Source organism: Oryx dammah, unplaced genomic scaffold (genome assembly GCF_014754425.2).
Source record: "Oryx dammah isolate SB20612 unplaced genomic scaffold, SCBI_Odam_1.1 HiC_scaffold_1, whole genome shotgun sequence".
Taxonomy (NCBI): domain Eukaryota; kingdom Metazoa; phylum Chordata; class Mammalia; order Artiodactyla; family Bovidae; genus Oryx; species Oryx dammah.
The window spans coordinates 98,451,853-98,474,194 of record NW_024070185.1 but is presented as its reverse complement, the minus strand read 5'-3'; the positions used below and the strand labels follow the sequence as shown (position 1 = coordinate 98,474,194).

Below are 22,342 nucleotides of genomic sequence, written 5' to 3'. Positions count from 1 at the left end.
GAACTGAAACTAGAAAGGGGTAAAGTAGTTTTTACTTAAGCTGGAACTAGAGATTTGGAAGAGGTGACTTTTTTATTTGTATACTTCTTCGGGGTGTTTAAAAGACCCTGTGTATGTATTGCTTTTATTAATAAGTAATACTTATTTTTAATAAACTTACAAAGATCTAGAAGAAGAAACTCCTAAGTTTTGGAAACTATCATAATCAATGAAACTAAGCCATGATGTGTGGGGCCACCCAAGACGGATGGGTCATGGTGGAGAGTTCTGACAGAGCGTGGTCCACTGGAGAGGGGAATAGAAAACCACTTTAGTATTCTTGCCTTGAGAACCCCATGAACAGTTTGAAAAGGCAAAAAGATAGGACACTGAAAGATGAACTCCCCAGGTCAGTAGGTGCCCAATTTGCTACTGGAGGTCAGTGGAGAAATAACTCCAGAAAGAATGGAGGGATGGAGCCAAAGCAAAAACAACACTCAGTTGTGGATGTGACTGGTGATAGAAGCAAGGTCCGATGCTGTACAGAGCAATATTGCATAGGAACCTAGAATGTTAGGTTCATATCAAGGCAAATTGGACGTGGTCAAACAGGTTAAACCACAAGAGTGAACACCAACATTCTAGGAATCAACAAACTAAAATGGACTGGAACAGGTGAATGTAACTCAGCAGACCATTATATCTACTACTGTGGTCAGGAATCTCCTAGAAGAAATGGACTAACCATCATAGTCAACAAAAGAGTCCAAAATGCAGTACTTGGATGCAATCTCAAAAACAACAGAATGATCTCTGTTCATTTCCAAGGCAAACCATTCAATATCATGGTAATCCAGTCTATGCCCCGAACAGTAACGGTGAAGAAGCTGAAGTTGAATGGTTCTATGAAGATCTACAGGACCTTTTAGAACTAACACCAAAAAAAGATATCCTTTTCATTATAGGGGATTGGAAAGCAAAAGTAGGAAGTCAAGAAACACCTGGGGAAACAGGCAAATTTGGGCTTGGAATACGGAATGAAGCAGGGCAAAGTTTTGCCAAGAGAATGCACTGGTCATAGCAAACACCCTCTTCCAACAACACAAGAGAAGCCTCTACACATGGATGTCACCAGATGGCCAACATCAAAATCAGATTCATTATATTCTTTGCAGCCAAAGATGGAGAAGCTCTATACAGTCAACAAAAACAAGACTGTTAGCAGACTGTGGCTAAGATCATGAAATCCTTATTGCCAAATACAGACTTAATAGAAGAAAGTGGGGAAAATCACTAGACCATTCAGGTATAACCTAAATCAAATCTCTTTTGATTATACAGTGAAAGTGAGAAATAGATTTAAGGGACTAGATCTGATAGACAGAGTGCCTGATGAACTATGGGCAGAGGTTTGTGACCTTGTATAGGAGGCAGGGATCAACACCATCCCCAAGAAAAATAAATGCAAAAAAGCAAAATGTCTGTCAGAGGAGGCCTTACAAATAGCTGTAAAAGAAGAGAAGCAAAAAGCAAAGGAGAAAAGGAAAGATATAGACATCTGAATGCAGAGTTCCAAAGAATAGCAAGGAGAGATAAGAAAGCCTTTCTCAATGATCAGTGCAAAGAAATAGAGGAAAACAATAGAATGGGAAAGACTACAGATCTCTTCAAGAAAATTAGAGATACCAAGGGAATATTTCATGCAAAGATGGGCTCGATAAAGGACAGAAATGGTATGGACCTGAGAGAAACAGAAGATATTAAGAAGAGGTGGCAAGAATACACAGAAGAACTGTACAAAAAAGATCTTCACGACCGAGATAATCATGATGGTGTGATCACTCACCTAGAGCCAGACATCCTGGAATGTGAAGTCAAGTGGGCCTTAGGAAGCATCTCTATGAACAAAGCTAGAGGTGATGGAATTCCAGTTGAGCTATTTCAAATCCTGAAGGATGATGCTGTGAAAGTGCTGCACTCAATAATGCCAGCAAATTTGGAAAACTCAGCAGAGGCCACAGGACTGGAAAAGGTCAGTTTTCATTCCAATTCCAAAGAAAGGCAATGTCAAAGAATGCTCAAACTACCGCACAATTGCACTCATCTCACATGCTAGCAAAGTAATGCTCAAAATTCTCCAAGCCAGGCTTCAGCAATACATGAACTGTGAACTTCCAGATGTTCAAGCTGGTTTTAAAAAAAGCAGAGAACCAGAGGTCAAATTGCCAACATCCACTGGATCATGGAAAAAGCAAGAGAATTCCAGAAAAACATCTATTTCTGCTTTATTGACTATGCCAAAGCTTTTGACTGTGTGGATCACAATGAACTGTGGAAAATTCTGAAAGAGATGGGAATACCAGACCACCTGACCTGCCTCTTGAGAAATCTGTATGCAGGTCAGGAAGCAACAAGCATAACTGGACATGGAACAACAGACTGGTTCCAAATAGGAAAAGAAGTACGTCAAGGCTGTATACTGTCACCCTGCTTATTTAATTTATATGCAGAGTACATCATGAGAAATGCTGGGCCGGATGAAGCACAAGCTGGAATCAAGATTGCTGGGAGAAATATCAATACCCTCAGATACACAGATGACACCACCCTTATGGCCGAAAGTGAAGAACTAAAAAGCCTCTTGATGAAAGTGAAAGAGGAGAGAGAAAAAGTTGGCTTAAAGCTCCACATTCAGAAAACTAAGATCATGGCATCTGGTCCCATCACTTCATGGGAAATAGATGGGGAAACAGTGGAAAGAGTGACAGACTTTATTTTTGGGGGCTCCAAAATCACTGCAGATGGTGACTGCAGCCATGAAATTAAAAGACACTTGCTCCTTGGAAGAAAAGCTTTGACCAACCTAGACAGGATATTAAAAAGCAGAGACATTACTTTGCCAACAAAGGTCTGTCTATTCAAAGCTATGGTTTTTCCAGTAGTCATGTATGGATGTGAGAGTTGGACTATAAAGAAAGCTGAGTGCTGAAGAATGGATTCTTTAGAACTGAGTTGTTGGAGAAGACTCTTGGGAGTCTCTTGGACTGCAAGCAGATCCAACCAGTCCATCCTAAAGGAGATCAGTCCTGGGTGTTCATTGGAAGGATTGATGTTGAGGCTGAAACTCCAATACTTTGGCCACCTGATGCGAAGAGCTGACTCATTTGAAAAGACCCTGATGGCTGCGAAAGATTGAGGGCAGGAGGAGATGGGGATGACAGAGGATGAGATGGTTGGATGGCATCACTGACTCAGTGGACATGAGTTTGTATAAACTCCAGGAGTTGGTGATGGACAGGGAGGCCTGGCGTGCTGTGGTTCACGGGGTTGCAAAGAGTCAGGCACGACGAGTGACTGAACTGAACTAAACTGAACTGATAATACTGATACCAAGCTCTAACAGAGAAAAAAATGATAAACTTTTAATTCCATGAATTTATAAATATTGATGCAAGTAAATGTTAATAAATCAGATTTGGTAGTAAATCAAAAGACTGATATGACACCCAAAGAGAGTTTATTCCCAGAACCTAACAATATTTCAACATTAGAAAATCAATTCTTACATTTCTACATAGTAACTGATTAAGGAAAAAGCCACAGTCATCTCAACAGACTGAAAATTCAACATTCCTTCCTGATTAATAAAATCTTTTACTATCTTAAAAGACAAACAGAAGTGTCCATTTTTAACATGATAAAGGTGGTTGAAACATGTATGACAAAATTTAATTCCTTAATATATACAATGTTTTTATAAAGCAGCAGGAAAGAAATCTACTCAATAGAAAAATAACAGTAGGAGGCAAATCACAGAGTAAATCAACTATCCTCAAGACACTGAAAAAATGTTCAATCTTATCTTATTTAAAGAAATGTAAGCATAAGCTACAAAAAATAAAAAAGAACACCTTCAACTATTATACCAGAAATTATTAAAATGCTCACGCTTAGTATTGTTGAAATTGAAAGAAAAAGACTGTTATCTAGCTGGAAGATTGTATACTGATAATTCAAGAAGGTAGTTGGTCAGTGTACTAAAAGCTTTGAAAGTATATCCTTTGATCTAGAAATTCTATTTGTAGGAGTTATATATAAAGAAATCACTTGAGCTGGATGCTCACAAAATTTAACTATAGGATTATAAAAATACTGTATTTTATAATGAAAAACAGAAATGAACCAAATGTCCAACCTTGGAATAATAGTTAAGTAAGTTGTAACTTCATATAACAGAATATTATTTCATCATCAGAAGTGATGTGATACATGAATATTTGTTGATATTGAAGATGTTTGATACACTCTGGTAAAAACAAAGCTTTAACCAATACAACCGTCTGATCTTGTTTTCATTTAAAATGGTTATCTGTCTGTCTATATCTCTCTCATCTACTCATCTACCTTCTTACCTACATGAAAAAGACTGGAACAATATTTATCATGAGTTAATGTTAGTTACCACTAGTGGTGTTTTTTCATTTTCTTTATTTGTATATTATTGCTTTTTTTTTTTCAAAAAAATAAATATGCTTTTTCAATAATAAAGCAAATGCTATTTTTAAATAAAAGTTATATACATATTTTTCTGTTTTGTGCAAAGTATAACAAAGGTTTACTATTTATTAAATAAAATGACTTAAAATCAATCAGAAAATGAACTATGCCATAGAAGAATGACTTATAGATGATTCCCAAAATAAGAGCTATAAAATGACCTAGAAACAAGGAAAGTGCAATCTCATTAGTAATTTAAAAATAAAAATGAGATCATCTTTATTTATAATCAAGTAGACAAAAGCCTTCTAAAATACAGAGAATTAATTCTCTGTGTATGACAGCATATGTTTAGGGCTATGACATCCCCTGTACAATGCAGAGATGGGAACAGTGTTTCTAGAGAATATGACAACACATAACAAAAGCCTTAATTTTGTGCATGCCATTTGGCTTGGATATCCTCTTTCTCAGAATTTCTATAAGCAAATTATTATGGCATGTGCAAATGAGGATGACCAATGCAGTATTGTTTGTAAAAGTGAAAATTGGAAAAAACTCAAATGTTTTCAGTTCAAAAACCCAAATGTTTTAAAAATAGGAAAATAGCTAAGTTATGGTACATCCAAAGAAAGGAATATTATTCAGAAATTAAATTGCACTCTTAGAAATACAGTGAATGACATAGAACAGGTTTATAATATCCTGCAGACTGGAAGGAGGGCCCCTTTCCTGCTCAACTGTGATACCAGCAAATGCATTCTTCTGGCGCTACACACAGTCCCTGGAACTCGTCACATTTAATATTGTGCCGCTTAATATCACTTGTGGGTGCTTTACTGATGCTGGTCCTGTCCGTTGATGACAACAGCCCTGTAAATGTCTCTCCTGATCTTTTTTAAATTTATACACTGATTTTACAATGGAAAAAGAAATCTGTATTTACAAAAGAAAACAATACTGGTAAATACTGGGCCCTTGTCCCTGAGATACAGAACGTTGGGACGAGCACCAAGGAAATAAGACAGTGATCTTGACATAGTCTAAAAATGCATTTAGAGTTCACAAAATATGCACATTCCATCAGTTGGATTTTTTAAAATAAAAGTAACAATGCTAAAATATACATTTTGTTGTTCAGTGAAAAGAATGGGGTAGAAAATTGGTAGTAGAAGGGATATACTGTATGCTTTGAAACCAGATGCAAATTATAAATCACCTCCACAGAGTCGAGTTTCAGTTGTTTCCTCTGGAATCATTACAAGCAGCTTGGTTGTGGTGACTGAGAATTCAACCTCTTGTCACAACCTAGGCTCTGCTGCTCTGTGTGATTAGGCCAGTTACACAACCTCTCTGTGCCCGTGTCCTCACCTAAAAAAGGGCATAATGATACTACAACATCACAGGGATGTTGTGTTTTAAGTTAATACATTTACTTTAATTGAAATAAATACATATATTTAGAGGCCTTAGAATATATGTGGTAAGTATTCAAGAAATGCCAGCTGATAGTATTACTACAATTATTATCATGAGGTTTCTTGTTGCTATTTTAGTTTTCAGTTCCTTTAAATATTTAATAAAATTGGATGGGTTCTACTATAGTTACTTTCTTGTCCACTTATTCATTCACTATATTTACCGATATATCTATGATTATTTTTGCTTTGAGATCTTGAACACCAGCGTCTAACGGGCACACAGACAGAGAATCTGTGAGGCTGTAGAAGGCATGAGGAAGAGATGGGAAAGTAAGGGCAGTTACCCTGCAGTAGGGCAGGAAGCAAAGCAAGCTCAAAGTGGCAGACAACAGAACAGGCCGGTGGAAACCCAGCTCTGAAGTGCAACGTGACCTCGGCTGCACCAGCCCCATGGCAGGTCCTCCAAGTACCTCTCACTACCCTGACTCTGCTTTTCTTTTGTTTTAAATTTATTTTTATTTCTTTCATTTGGCTGTGCCATGTCTCAGCTGCAGCAAGTGGGACTTTTAGTTGTGGCATGTGGGATCCAGTTCCATGACCAGGGATTGAACCCGGGGCCGCTGCGATTGGGAGCTCAGAGTCTTAGCCACTGGACCAGCAGGGAAGTCCCCCTGCTTTTCAATAGAGTAGCTTTTCTGATTGGCCTGACTTCATGGCTTTTCTTTTATAATAAACTCTGTCAGCTGAGGAAAAAGATGTCTTTGACGTTTTCAGAGCCTATATGTTGCACATGTGTTACGCCATGGGTGTCTGTAGGAACGTTCCAGACTTGATGGTGGTCCACTCCAAGTTTTCTGCTTTGCTGGCCTCTTGGCCTTCTGTCTTAGACTCATATTGCAACCTCATTCCTCATCTAGCTCTTTGGATGACTGTCTCAAATCACGACTTGAATCGAAGGCACTTCTCAAGGTCTCAGTCCTAACTCCTGGCTTCCTTATTTGTAAATCACAATTGTGAGTCATATTGTATTGTGAGTCAGTTTGTATTGTCATAGCCCAGGGAATCTTATCTGGCCTGAAATGGGAGAAAGATGAGAGAAGAGATAGCAATAGAGATTGAATAGTGGGTGGTCGCTTCGAAGGGGAGGTGGTGTGTGCAGGAGGGCTTTAGAAAGTAAAACTGATAGAGTTTTCTTTGGTGAAAGAGAGGGAAAACTGTGTTTCTGTCTTGGTTGCCTGCGGTGACTATGAACAAGGCATTGCAGATTTTCTAGCAAAGATGACAAAGTTGTTGTTTGTAGGTGCAATTGGAGATATCAGGTAGAGCCCTCTGGAGGACAGCCGGAGAATCTACTTTCAAGAATTCAGACCATTTCTCCACTGTCCTTACTACCAATTAGGTTTGAAGGTAAACTGGCCATAGAGTAGACTGCTATTTTCTCTTTCCCGTTTATTTGCTTTTCAGGAGAATCTGTTTATATAATATCAGGAAGAAACTCATATCATCCATGTGGCCTCAGATAAAGATATATTGTATGGACTCCACTGGGAAGTCTTGTGCACCAAGAATCTGAGTTTCAGAGAGTTTTGTTTTGTCTTGCTTTTTTCAAGAATCATAAGATGTAACAAGACAAGTGAATAGTCATGCAGAAAGTTGGTGAATAGCCATGTGTTAATCCTGCTACCTATCAAATTGATTTCTAGAAGGGAAAAAAAAAGTCAGAATGAACAAAATCAGTTTGAAATAACTCAGTCACAAGAGCATCTTGTGAATTCCCATGTTATAAACTGTGCAATAGTCTATGGCAATAAAATTAATGAATTACAACTTTGAAACGGGTAATTTCAAAAGCAGGTACAGAAGAAAATAGTAATAGTAATATACTTTGCAAAAGGTATATATGTAACAGTCCACAATGTTACTTAGAAAGTTACTATTTCTGCCAATGTTTTTGTTGTATAGGTTAAATAAGAGGAAAAAATAGCCAAATAACCAAAAACAAACCAAGTCCTAAATAAAGATGAGACAAAGAAAAAGGTACCAATAAAATTTTCAAAAAAAAAAGGTAAATAGACACAAAAGACATTTTCAGAAAAAAAACCTGTAAGAATAAAGCAAGCAGATTAAATTCATGACATGTGTGCACAAAGGAAAACTTCTAAAGAAGAAACAAACAAAAAGAGAACTAAAAATCACAATAAGAATATAACCTTGCTGATTATCACTTTATTCCTTGGAAACCCTCTATCAATAAAGTAAACCACAACTTTGTCGAATACAAACAAATATAGAAGTGTGCATTAAACTCAAGAAAGAAATTGAATAAAAAACCAACACCCATCTTTGGGTGAGGGGACAATGAATGGTTTTTCCTTCTTTGGAGTTTTCTGTGCTTGAGCTAAATTTCTTACAGGAAGATACACTACTTTCCTAATGGACAGGAATGAACTCTATTAAAAATGAAGCTCTCAACCGCAGTTCATATTAAAATTTAATACAGCAGAGCCTTATTCTGCTGCCAGCTAATTCAGGAACTGAACAGGGTGGTATTCTTTCCGGTACAATATGTAATACAAACTTTCCCCATGAGGAAGAGTAGTTACCTCCGGTTATCTGACACGTTTTCTCGCCTGCCTTTCCCTTCACCCAATTTCCACCCACTCCAGGAGTTCTGCCCAGTCTTTTTTTTTTTTTTTTTTCTGAGAAATAAGCAGCATGGTACCCATGTCTGCTACTATTCTTTGCTATTTGGGTCTCCTGGGGGCTTGGGCGTTGCACTCCTCTGGCTCCCAGGGTCCGAGAAGAGACTGGAGATTTCTCTTCACCCATCTGGGACCTCAGACACCCCCACTGTGCTCCGCCCGCTCACACATGCGTTCCAGAATTCGGTGGATGCTGCTGAAACTGGGTCTATCTGCAGGCACCTGGCTCCAACACAGACGCATGAGATTGTACAGTTCCAGGGGGCAGTTCTCTGGGCAGGAGAGGATGTTACCATCCCGCACGTAGTAGATGACCTCCTCGTGGGCCATCCCATAGTAGGGCTGCAGGCCGTAGGAGAAGATCTCCCAAAGGACCACCCCGTAGGCCCACACGTCAGACTCCATGGTGTAGCGGTTGTAGAAGATGGACTCAGGGGGCATCCAACGGATGGGGATGGCGTCGTTTTCATTGGCTTTGTAGTAGTCCGCCGAGTAGATGTTTCTAGAGAGGCCAAAGTCAGCGATTTTCACCACCATGTTCTCACCCACCAGGCAGTTCCTGGTGGCCAAATCGCGGTGGACGAACTTGCGCTCGGAGAGGTAGGCCATGCCCGCAGCCACCTGCCTGGCGATGCACAGCTGCTCCGCGCAGGAGAGGGGCGGGGGGCCGGGGCTGGAGGCCTGTGACCCGGGGGACAGGTCGCTGGGACTGAGGCCACGTCCAGGCTGCGGGGCCATGCTGCGGAGGAACTCATTGAGGTCCCCGTAGGCCATGTATTCAAAGAGCAAGCACATGGGCTTCCCCACCGCGCACACTCCTGCAACCAAAATAGGCCCCTTGTTAGAGGTTGCGTTTCTAAAGTACACATTGGAAAACATTGTCCAAAAGCAAATGACCAGATCAGAAGAAGTGGGGCCTTAGTTTTCTACTGACAGCATCATAGTCGAACCCTGACCCCCTTTCTTTGTGTAAACATCTACTTCTCTTTTAAGATTCAGTTGATTTATCCCTCCTCTGAGGGGGCCTCTGTGCCTGACCTTTCCTGGATCAGATTTTCTTCCATTATTATTTATCCTTAGTCCTGCATCCTACTTACCAGCCTGTTATAATTATCCATTCAGCTGAGGTTTTTTTCCCCCAACATTTTATCCCTTTAAAAATAGATTATGTCTTAAGTCTTCTTTCAATTCCACACACCTACCACATTTCTGGCGAGCAAGTATTCCATAAATATTAAGCAAATGAATTCATAAATAGATGTTTTCTTTGAGTATGTAATACAATTGCTCTGTTTTTCTGCTTCCTTTCTGAAGGAGGATGATAAGGAAACTATTTTGTGAAATTTGAAAAAGGGGGGAAAAACAGTCAAAGATCTCAGATGAAATATTCAGGTTACCGCAGTTAAACATTTAGGTAAATTTACAAACATTTATTTTCCAGAAAGAAGAAAATGTTAATATAAATAGAACCTTAGATTTAGTACCAAAAAGTTCAGTTCAGTTCAGTTGCTCAGTCGTGTCCGACTCTTTGCGTACCAGAAAGGCATTTGTACCAGAAAGGCATTTGTTAATTCTAAAATCTTTCTGTATTTGAGAGGGAAACTGGACAACTTGAAATATTAGGTCAGATGGTCACAATTTCACACCAGCATACAAATAGATTATTAACTCCATGATTTTTTCAGGCAAAAATTAGAAGTTTCTGTTCAGAAAGGAAAGGAAATGAGAATACTGTTATCTCGGCTTGCTTCTTTTGGGGTTAGCTTTTAATTCTAGGGACTTTAGCAATTGGTATATTTATATGAACTATATAAAATAAATGAACAATCAAAATATAAAATTGGTAAAAGAAAGTTAATGAAGTGACAAAACACTTCTCAGAAAAATTTTTAAAACTCTAACCTTTTGAACTTAGGTGACTTAAGGAAATATTCTACTCCCTGGTACAGAAAATATTCTATATTCCACTTGTACCTAAGAGTTCCGTACCTAAGAGTTTCACGATATTAGGGTTATCAAATTCTGCCATGAGGGCTGCCTCCCTCTGAAAATCTGCTTGCATATCTGCTGAGGCTTCTTCTTTGAGCATCTTCACTGCCACCATTGTGAAAGGTTCGTAGGGAAGTAAGCCTGGAGCCCTGAGAAATACAGTTATTGAGCAAGAAATCAAAGATCAGGAGTATTCCACATAGTCACATGATAACTACCCACGTTTGTACACACCCCCCCGACTCATGCAGCCTTTCCCAAAGCCACGGAACCAAAGAAAGATGCCAACGGCAGGTCACACTTAAAACTTCTCGATTCCAATTAAAAATCACTAGTGTTATTTTCACCACAGATGAAGGTTGAAGATGCATTATTTATAAATAACAGGAAATCAGAAGTGCCCAGATGATGATTACCATTGTAATCCCTTAATCTCTGGCTAGAATCTAAATTCCCAGAAGGCAGGAACCGTGACTTTTTCATCTTTATATTTAAAGGCCTAAAAGTGTCCCTTTCAACTTTTTTCATTCATGCTAAGTAGTTTCAGTCGTGTCCAACTTTTTGTGACTCAATGGACTGTAGCCCTCCAGGCTCCTCTGTCCATGGGATTCTTCAGGCCAGAACACTGGAGTGGGTTGCCATGCACTCCTCCAGGGGATCTTCCTGACCCAAGGATTGAACCTGCGTCTCTTTCATCTCCTGAATTGGCAGGCGGGTTCTTTATCACTAGTGCCACCTGGGGAGCCCTTCATTTTTTTTTTTTTTTTTGGTTCCCAATAAATATTTGCATGAGATTTTCATTAATCATATAACCTCCATACTAGGGCCACTATATGTAGAGATAATGTTGCGTCCTGCCCAAGAGCAACAGGCCAAAGTGACAATCGGTGATTAAAACCAAGTCTACCTTCTGTGGCCAAGCTGTGTATCTGTGGAGCTACATGAAGAGAAGTTATGTTATTCCAGCTCATACAAAGACATTAATTGGGCTAGCATTGGCCCTTTCTTGAGCACATTGTTATCTTCCATTTTTATATTACTTTTTTCCCTTTTCTGTCTTGCCATTCTGTGAACATCTATTTAATATCTACGCATGTCAGGCTCTGAGTTCTTAAACTGAAACATTAGTTCAAACAAAATTTTAAATGAAGACTATAGCAATTTAAAATGGAAGAGATTTTAGAAATAATACTAAAAGCAATGCAAGAAATTGATTTAAAATGTCTGACAAAATTCCCTTCTGAAAAATATTCAATTTTGCAAATTGCTTATCATCAGAACACTTTGTAAAGATTCTCTCCATAAATACAACCCTATTTTCCAGCAAAGAGGGAAAATTATCAAGACTCAAACTACAGTACCCAAAACAATAAGGTGAATGATGTGAAGATTTAGCTAATTTGATAATAAATATTATGCATAATTACATAGACATCAAGTTTATGGCCTGGTAACTATTCAGACCCAAGGTGTTTTAGTGGATAGATTTTTTTTAAAGTGAGCAACTTTACCTTGCTTGAAAGACCCTTCCAAATGCTCCCTCTCCGATATCTCTCACATATTCAATGTTATTCCTGGGATACTCCAGACTGAGCAATTTGGGATTCAAAAGGAGTGGCATCCTCTGGTACATGGGGTTGGGGTGAAGTCTGTCTAGCAAGAGCTCAGAAGGAAGAGTAGTGAGGGTTACTGCTGCCGATTCTCTGCAGGTAAGACAGGTAAGATCAATAATGAGCTGAGGACCAGGTGAGAGCTTTGTACTCAGGTTCAACAGAGACATAGGAGTTTAGGAGGAAACAAAAGAAATTATGCTAAGTTTATGGAAGATCCTTCTGTTTTAGAGCAACAAAGAATTTTGGATTGGAGTCTAAAGACACTTTTTTTTTCTTTAGGAATTTTGTCACCATCCAATCTGGTAGTGGCAGTGGGGCTGAGGGAGCTAATGGGGAGCAGGAACAACCATATTCTTCCAAATTGTGGTTTAGATTCTATCTTCTGCAAGAAACTAACCTTAGGACAAGGAATCCTATGCAAAAAGTCATTGACATTTTTAAAGATTGTGATGGGGGTGCTTAACTTTAAAACAAGGCAATGCGTGTCATAAAGAGACTGTATATATCCTTCCTCCCATCTCCAGCTTCCTCCCATCTCCAGTGAAATAAATAAAAATTTTAAAGTGTTAAGTGATTAACTTAAACGAGAATCTCACCTTTTCTTATTTTTCCATTGTTTTCGTCTTCGGCAGCAATAAAGAGTAGTTATGGTAAGAAGCACAAATATGGCAAAGCTGGACATGATGGAGATGATTACTGTCATAGAGTACGTAGGTGAGACAGAGAAGGAGGGCGAGGAGGAGGAAGGCGCATTTGGAATGTCCACACTTGGCTTTGAGGATGTCATTGGCGGGAATGCTGTAAGTCAACAACAGTGGTTTCATTCATTCTTAAACTTTTAAGAAGCAACTTTTGTATTCAAGCAATCAGTAAACTAGATTTAAGACCATGTGTTTATGTATCAGGTTCTCCCTGGTTTTATATCTATGAAGTGCAATTGTAAGAATCCAGTGAGGTCCAGTTGTAAGTAAATCCAGTTTATGTGTGTTAGTCACTCAGTCGTGGCCAACTCTTTTGTGACCCTTCAGACTGTAGCCCACCTGACTCCTCTGTCCTTGGGATTCTCCAGGCAAGAGTACTGGAGTGGGTTGCCATTACCTTCTCCAAGGGATCTCCTCAACCTAGGGATCGAACTGGGGTCTCCTGCATTGCAGGCAGATTTTTTTTACTGTCTGAGTTATCCAGCTTATAGACTCATAGAATTTTAAAGATGAGACACAGAAAGAACATGTTTTTTCCAAGACAAATGCAGATCCTGAGCTAGTGTTCTTTACACACATCATATTGTTTATGACCTGACAACAATCATGGAAATTGTTATTAAATAAAATATTTTTATGAAATTAAAGTTAGGATTGTCTGAAGCTGAGCTTTTATACATGTGTATTGTTGATTTACAAAAACAAATGGAAGAATGTGGAAAATGGAAATAGTAGGACACAATGAGAAAGCTGGTTCATCTAACAATCAATTTCATTTCAAACTCCTTTTAAAAAGGTCAGTGCAATATACAAATAAGGTAAAATCTGTATTACTGCTGGAAACCAAAACTATGTGTGTTAGTCACTCAGTTGTGTCCAATTCTTTGCGACCCTATGGACTGTACCCACCCCCCCGCCCAGGCCCCTCTGTCCATGAAATTCTCCAGGCAAGAATACTGGAGTGGGTTGCCATTCCCCTTCTCCAGTGAATCTTCCCCACCTAGGGATTGAACCTGGATCTCCTGATCATTGCAGGCAAATTCTTTACCATCTGAGCCACTGGGAAAACCCCTGATGTCATACTAAATCTCACTAAATCTCTTTTCCATCTGAGCCACCAGGGAAGCCAAAAGGTGTCATACTAAACCTCTCTGTTCATGGGGTGCAAAGTCCATTGTATATCTATTAAAACCACACTATCATTAAACGGATTACACTATCATATAAACAGATTTAAAATTATATTTTAAATCCGTTTATTTGATTGAGTAAAGACAACATGGATAGAAAATATTTTAATAATTAACAAGAATGTCTTAATAGTAAAGAATGAACTTTGTATCCTAAAAAGAGAGATGAACTTTATTTTTAAATATTTGTGGGATACCAATAGACATAATCTTTTTTGTCAGGTCATAATTACTAAGATTATGAATCTAAGTAAATTTCAAAAGAAGAAATTATGCAGATCTATTCTTTGATCAAAATGCAATCAATAGTAGATTAAATAAAATCCAATAGGACATTAAAAAAAAGAAAAAATTTGATAACCTTTTAATCAAAGAGTAGAAATTAGCCATAGTTACAGATTACAAAATAACTTCCTAACAGTGTTTATGAGATTTGGCCAAAGATGTGCTCAGTGATAAACTCATAGTATTATCTCCTTCCATTAGATTAAAAGAATGAAAGTGAATGAGCTGAACATCTAATTCAAGACATTGGAAAAGAAACAAAATTGACAGAAAACAAAGAAAAACAGGTGATAAAGTAACAGCCATGTACAAGCAGAAATTAATAAGTTAGAATACAAAACAGAAATGATAGACTTAAAAATAGGTCAATAGTCTTATAAATATTTATAAAGTAGACTAATCAGTGGCATTTTAATTTTAAAAGAAAAAGAAAGGCACAAACATACAAAATTAGGAATGATAAAGTCATTTTAACAATAGATTCAAAGATCAATAAATATGAAGTAATATATAACTATGGAGTTACATTTTTAAAATCTTGAGGGAAATGATAGAAACATATTAATTACCAAATTGAAGAATGAAAAAAATCTGAAAATAGTCATAACCAGGAAATTTAAGTCATTATAGTATTATGATTACATTCTTTCAGTCTAGAAGAGATACAATTTTATAATATGTTCCAGTAAGAGAAAAATCTTTCAGGTTGTTTCAGGAAGTTATAATACTAATATCACAACCTGACAATGTTAGCACAGGAGAAAAGTGCAGACATAGATTATAGAACATAGATTTAAAAGATCCTAAATGAAATATTAACAATTAACTGCAATATAGTAAAACACACACACACAATGATTTCATAGAAGGAGCTATATTAATATAACACATCACAAAGTCAAAGGAAAAATTTCATTGCTGTCAATGCTTGAAGCCATTTGAAATAGGATACTTGTAAAAGCAGAGATTATAAGGGATGCCCATGTATGACTTTTTAGTCTAGTTATGGACACAGTGATTTTTCCCTGAGCACCAACAGCCAAGTAAGTGGGTTTTAAAGCTTATGGAGACTGAGTTTGGTCACCCCTGTGACTCCAGCAGGCACCTAGAACTAGAAGGAACTCAGCACAGCAATAAAATAAAATAAATAAAATATCTGTGCAGGACCAATGATAGCATTTCTCATCAAGCGTCACAGCAGTGATGGAAATTACAGACTTCTCAGGTTCCTCTGTGATGGTTTGAAAGCTGCTCTGACTTTCTTTGGACTGAGACATTCAAAGATTTAAAAAATCAATCCAAGATTAGTGGGAGTGAAGGGTGAGTGAAAGTCGCTCAGTCGTGTCTGACTCTTTGCAACCCCATGGACTATACAGTCCATGGAATTCTCCAAGCCAAAATACTGGAGTGGGTAGCCTTTCCTCCTCCAGGAGATCTTCCCAACCCAGGAATCGAACCCAGGTCTCCCACACTGCAGGCAGATTCTTTGCCAGCTGAGCCACCAGATGAGTGGGAAGGGGGATTTAAATTGGAGAGCGAACCTTTCTGCTAATAAAAAAGCAGAAACAATCATTAAAAGAGAGAGGGGACTATTATTGTTTCTGCATTTCACCAGAGCCATTCATACCATATTTAACATGTGAAGGAATGTAATGAAATTTATGAAATTGGCAGTGTAACCTTATTAGTATATATAAGGGTAATTTTTTATCAATACTATCAGAAAATGGAATTAATTGCATAGTAAGAATAAGCCATGATGATTTAGTAAGATTTCTTTTCAAGATGAAAAATTGGCACAGGTTCAACAAGAATTTTATGCATTTAATTGTTTATAGGTTTAATTGTTTCTTCTTTCAGGAGAGTTTTACTTTCTCAGTTCTTATTTATTGTTTCTGATCGATTTGCCCTCATCTTCCCTAGAGCAATATCAATTATCTCGTTGGGTCCACCTTATCAATTTGAGTCTCCAGTTTCTTTCCTTTTAATCTTTTTCTTCTCTCATCAATTTTCTCCTTTTATCCTTTGCCTTTGAACATCAGAGGAGTCTTATTCACTCATTCATCCACATATTAAAGGACTTATTAAATGAATATTGATTGTTAAGTGTCAAGGACACTGTGGTGGAAATGACAACTCTCTATGTTAAAAGTACTTAGCTGGGAAGCAATTAGAAAACAGATAATTACAATAAAATATAAAGAGTGTTACAAGAGTGGTGAGCACAAGGATGCTTGTGAGAATCCAGGGGTAGCCCGAGTCCAGGTTTCGGCATTCTGGCTAGGTTTTCTAGAGTAACTTTTAAGTTAAATATTAAGAGTGAGTAGGTGTAACTGGTCAAAGGCATATGTGTGGGTGTGGCCGTGGGGAAGGGGGTAGGGGGAGTCAGGAGAGATAGTATTGCACAAAAAAGGAATAGCATATGCTAGAGCCTGAATCAAGCAGTCCCCCTGCTTTTCTAAAAGGGTACCTACAAGTTTCATTGTTGAGTTGGGGAAGGTCTATAGATAAGACTGCAGAATTCTTTCCTAGAGATTTTGAGATGACTCCTTTAAAACCATTTGATTTGACCCTGTAAACTATATACTGAAAACTGGCTGTTTAAAAAAAAACACCTATCTTCCAAAAGAAGGATCAGTTGTCACAAAGAAAGAGCATGAATTGGCTCAATGAAGAGAGACTGTACTTTAAGAGAAACTATACTTCTGTCCATATACATCATGAAATATGGAGGTAAATACACGTGCACGAATCCAGTTACATACACATAAGGTTTCAAGGGCACAAAACACTTTTTTCCTCTATAAAAAATTATGTGATATAAAAATCATGAATGTGAAATCAAAGGGTGATAATTTAAATCGGCTTATTTTATGGCCATCGAAGGGACAATGCTGCTCAATAACTTTGGGATGGAAATAGGATTTATACCATTCACTAAATTTGGTGCTCTCCATGGCCTAATTAGGAGCTATAAACTGGGATCTCCAATGATCTGCCTTCATATTCTACCCTGGATGAATATAGTGAAAAGCCTTTAAGAGAGAGACTGTACTTTGTCCTAGACATCATGAAATATGGGTGTAAATACGCATGCATGAATCCAGTTACATACACATAAGGTTCAAGGGCACAAACAAAAATACTTACTTGTTAGGTTTTCTTTTTTATAATCTGAAGGGGAAAGGATAAAAATTTGTTTTAGGAACATCCCGATAGCTCCTATGTTCTGTGAGAGAGTGCTAAGAAATACAAGTTCCCTTTCAGCTTTTTAATATACAACGGGAAAACATTTTTTGCATTCAAATGTGAAAGGATTGCGTCTTTGGAATGAATCCAGCTGTTAGGGCTAACCACACAGTTCCTTACAAATGAAGTTCATTAAAGCAACATGCAGCCATTCAGCTTTGTTTCGTGAGATCAGCATTTTCAAACATGTGGCTTATTTTTGCATGCTGAAAAATCTGCTTCCTTGGCTAAGAAAGAGGACTTTATTTCTTTATTCCACTTCTCTGACAAAATATGAGATGTTTCTTAGCCATTGCTCTGCACATTCCAAAAAATGTTACAAGCTGTCATCAGATCTGCTTATGAAGTAAGGTAAGATCTTCAACAGTTCTGAACAGTACTCTTTAATTTCTTTTAGAACAAATGGAATAAATCCTTATGCTGGTAACTGGTGCAATTAGGATAGCAGTAGGATTCTGTTATTAGGTATGGAAAGAAGGCAGAACTCAAAAAAAAAAAATGAGAAATGCCTAGAATGATAGGAGATTTAAATTCACACCTTAGTTTCCTCAAAATAGTAAATTTCTCTGAACCTCCAACATCTCAAGAGAACTCTGTTACCTAAGTATGGCAGTCTGGTACAGGCCATTGGGTCCCAGTGCATGCTGGGGAGTTTGTTGCAGTCTGGCATGGAGAACAGAAGCATCCCGGATCTGTAGAGTCCCCTGTGGGTCTTTTCTTCCACCACCAGCCATTCTTTTGCACAGAAGAGCTCCTTTACTGCCAAGCAGTATTCTCTAAAATGATTTAAGGAGAACAAAATTTAATGAATCATAGCACACTGAAACCAAATTGGAGCCTAAATCCTGTATTTTCAAAGCATCATTGTAGTACACTGTCTGTTCTTGCAAAAGTGTCCTTGTATAGATCCTTTTGTAAATAACATGAGACTTAATGAAATATATAGTATATTATCCTGTGAGATGAAATACTATCTTGTTTATAAAACATCACTAATGCTACTGGAGGAAAGAACTTTCAAGTTCAAAAGGTAAAAAGATTAGAAATCCCCGGTATGTTTTCTCTCAACTTCATATTAAAATCACTACAAAAGTTCGGAAACAAGTTATACAGAACTTTAAAAGCACACACACTAAAGTCATGGATCATTGTCAAGCAGTCTCCAGCCTGAGAGGTTTTTCTATAATCTCAGGGCTGATGGGCAGGGCTTGAGGAACACAGTCAGTGTCTCTGTGTGCTTTGTTCTTTGAAACAGAGTAACATCACCCTCCTGGATGGTTATAGAAGAGCTTGGGGGTCCATACCCTGCCCTACCCTTGGAGAAGCTGAGTCCTGTCCCATTGCTGTGTGTGCTTTCATCTGAGAGAGCTAGAGTAATGTCCATGTGAAAATGAAGCTGTAACTGTCATCTCTGTGTTGTACTATGAGTGGAGACTCTGCAGAAGGAAATGACTACCCACTATTCTTGCCTGGAGAATTACATGGACAGAGGAGCCTGGTGGGCTACAGTCCATGGGATCTCAGAGTCAGACACGACTAAGAGACTAACACACACACATGAGTGAAGAGGCTGAAGAAAGACTAGGTAGACTAGTTGGATTATATCGAATTTTGTGGATTAATATTTGTTCAAGTTTATCTTATAGAAAATAAGATGGCACCCCACTCCAGTACTCTTGCCTGGAAAATCCCATGGACAGAGGAGCCTGGTAGGCTGCACTCCATGGGGTCGCTAAGAGTTGGACACGGCTGAGCGACTTCATTTTCGCTCTTCACTTTCATGCATTGGAGAAGGAAATGGCAACCCACTCCAGTGTTCTTGCCTGGAGAATCCCAGGGACGGTGGAGCCTGGTGGGCTGCCGTCTATAGGGTCGCACAGAGTCGGACACGACTGAAGCGACTTAGCAGCAGCAGCAGCAGCACACAGGAGAAACCAGGTTAGTCCCAAATTAAGATGCTTGGGATGCATAATAAAAGGATATTAAAGATGAAAGAAATTAAGGATAATAGCAGTGTTATTCATTCAATATGTGAAGTATAGAGTAGGAGTGTGTGTCCATACATGTCTATGTGTACCTACATATACATATGTGTTTTTTAATACTCAGGCCTATACTCCCACTTTTCCAGGCAACCACTTAGCAATATGGACCGAATGAACATGTGTAAAATGACTGGGCTGTGCATACAGAAGTGAAGGGATACAGTGAGGGTCATGAGTATAACAATGAGATGTAGATTCTTAATATGTCTGCAAGGGAAGGGGAAGCAGTGGGGCTTTCAGCCTCCTGAGAAGCTGAAGAACTGTAGAAACCTTGCTTGGCTTGCTTCTCACTATGCTTGGTTCCATCCTTGAGTCACATAAGCGCATCTTTTTGTGTTCAGATGTTATAATTAAACTGTGCCAAAGCAACATGGGTCATATGAGAAAACTAGCCCCACAGTATGTGGAGAAAGCAAATACCTGGGCAAGTTGTTTTTTATTATAAGTTAAAAACACACTAGAGAATTGAAAAATGTTTTTTTTTTGTTTTCATTGACATGAAGCCTTTCACTGAAGCATGGCCTTTACAGAAGAGTTTTTCACCAGGGAAAAAAATCAAAATGAAAAGGAAAGTAGATTGAAAACTGGGTTAAGTTAAACATGACGGTGACTGAAGAAAATAAAGACTACAAAAAAGTGACAACTTTGTTTCACTGAAACGTGAAATCTCCATTGAAAAAGAAATGACTTGGCAAGATATTGAACAAATGATAGAGGAAAACTTTAGAAGTTCTAACTGAATGCAGAAAGAAAGAATGAAAGATGAAAATGGTGGGTAAGGCAATAAGGACAGTGAGAATCAAGCATGAAATTCAAAGTACAAATTAACAATGTATCCCAACAAGAAACTAGAGCACATAAAAAAGAAAAATGTTCAGAGATATACTATAAGAAAACATTCTTAAAAAGGATATAAATCTGATGAAGAAAATATATTAACCGTTATTTTTATATTACTTATAGGAAAGAAATCTACTCCCAGGTGAGTTTTACAAGTATTTTGAATCTCAAGAAATAAAGAAATAATCTTACCACTATCTGGCAAGAGAAAAATATTCCCCACAAAGGACCAAAATTCAGGATTCCCTTATATGGTCTTCATTACAGCACAGCCCCCACAACTGGTCAGTATGCAAGAATGTTAAGGGAAACTGAAGGTAGCATAGACTTAAGTACCAGTCAAACACACATGTATGTAAGATTATAAAAAATAAATTTTCACATGTAATGTGTAACACCTCTATTCTAGCTGAACAAGAGGTGAATCAAAGTTGAGAACTTAACAACAACAGGATTTTTCTATGGAACAAATGACTGAGATCAGGGATAAATAACACAGAGAACTCTTCCAGGTACTTGCTGTATACATGACTATGCAATTATGTAAAAGCTAAGAATATCCCCAAAATGCAAATACAACATAATTGGCTAACACTAACCTGGTTTATAATTCTACAAAAAGTTTCAAAAAGCAAGTATGGAGGATTCAGTACAGTTGCCCTAACTAATTAGGACTACCCATAGCACTCCGTTTTCACATTTACCTTTGGCACTTCCGGAATATAACTTTTGGCACTTCTGGTGCACTTTTTCCCTTTCCTATGACACTTAATACCTTCTAAGGTAATATATAAATTGTCTATTTATCATGTATCTTGCTCACTGACTTCTGCTGCTGCAATATACAACCCATGGACAAATGCCCTAGAATAGTGCTTAGAGCCCAGTAGGAGCTCAATAAATGTTTACTGAATAAATGAAATTCCTTATCATCCATTGAAAGAGGCACAAATGATCAAGTTATTGTTTATGATTAGAAAACCATGACGAATAGTATGTGTTTAAAAGTCTTACACATAAGTAGCAGTAAAATATAATGTGGTTGGAGACTTCTGAACCACCTTGAAATACCAAGGCAAACAGAAACTATTATAAAAGATATAATACAAGTGCAAGGAGACAAAATGAGAATATCTGAAGAGCAAACTTACTAGTTTTTTACAATGAGCCCAATTTTAATCCTAATGTTATTGGTACAAAAAGCAGAAGTTACCAGGACTGCAGGAAAATTTTCTTAGAATTAAACAGTTATTGTGGAAGGGTTTACTGCATTGAATCAAACAGGCAAAACTCATTTAACAGCAGAAAGGATCGGACAACTTAATTACTCATGACACTAACACCTATATAATCTATATGAATTTTGTACCTTAAAAGCAGAGACCAAGCCTCTTTAAATGTCTAATTTTTAAACAGTTATTGATTATATTTGAGAGAAAGAACAATAACATGTGAAAATTTCTAGACTCATTTTTTGACCCCAATATTAATAAATTGTTTATAAGGATTAAAAAATTGAAACAATTTTCAGATTAAAAATACTTGTTCAAATAGCAACTGAAATTAGGAAAAAACATTTAATGGCTTACAGATTTAAGAGATAATTACGCTATTCTAATAAATTTGACATCTCAATGAAAGAGGTTTTTTTTCTGAAAAAGAACAAATTTTTTTTTTCTAAAAAAAAAATGTAAGTTATATTCAGTCCTGAGAAAGGACATCTGTGGCCTAAGCATGTAAACCGGTCTAGGGCGTAAATGTTGGAAAGTTACTCAATAAATTTATTTTGTTCTAGCGTATGAAGGACACTTCAATTTAATTCTGGTTGTTC

The 22,342-nt window shown here is 37.7% G+C and overlaps 1 protein-coding gene and 1 long non-coding RNA gene across 2 annotated transcripts in view; one reads left to right on the top strand and one right to left on the bottom strand.

Annotated features, from left to right (window-relative positions):
- Nucleotides 1–13,141, top strand: part of LOC120862534 — a 51,373-nt gene extending 38,232 nt beyond the window's left edge. The window contains exon 3 of the long non-coding RNA XR_005720799.1: nt 12,834–13,141. This is a non-coding gene — a long non-coding RNA (uncharacterized LOC120862534). The remainder of the gene's footprint in view (nt 1–12,833) is intronic.
- The window catches only part of MUSK (muscle associated receptor tyrosine kinase), a 93,294-nt gene continuing 79,530 nt past the window's right edge, over nt 8,579–22,342 (bottom strand). Inside the window, exons 10-14 of the mRNA XM_040238549.1 lie at nt 18,227–18,402; nt 12,798–12,999; nt 12,100–12,291; nt 10,589–10,737; nt 8,579–9,417 (exon numbers count right to left, since the gene is read on the bottom strand). Of these exons, the coding sequence (XP_040094483.1) occupies nt 8,735–9,417; nt 10,589–10,737; nt 12,100–12,291; nt 12,798–12,999; nt 18,227–18,402 (1,402 nt within the window). The 3' untranslated portion in view covers nt 8,579–8,734. The remainder of the gene's footprint in view (nt 9,418–10,588; nt 10,738–12,099; nt 12,292–12,797; nt 13,000–18,226; nt 18,403–22,342) is intronic.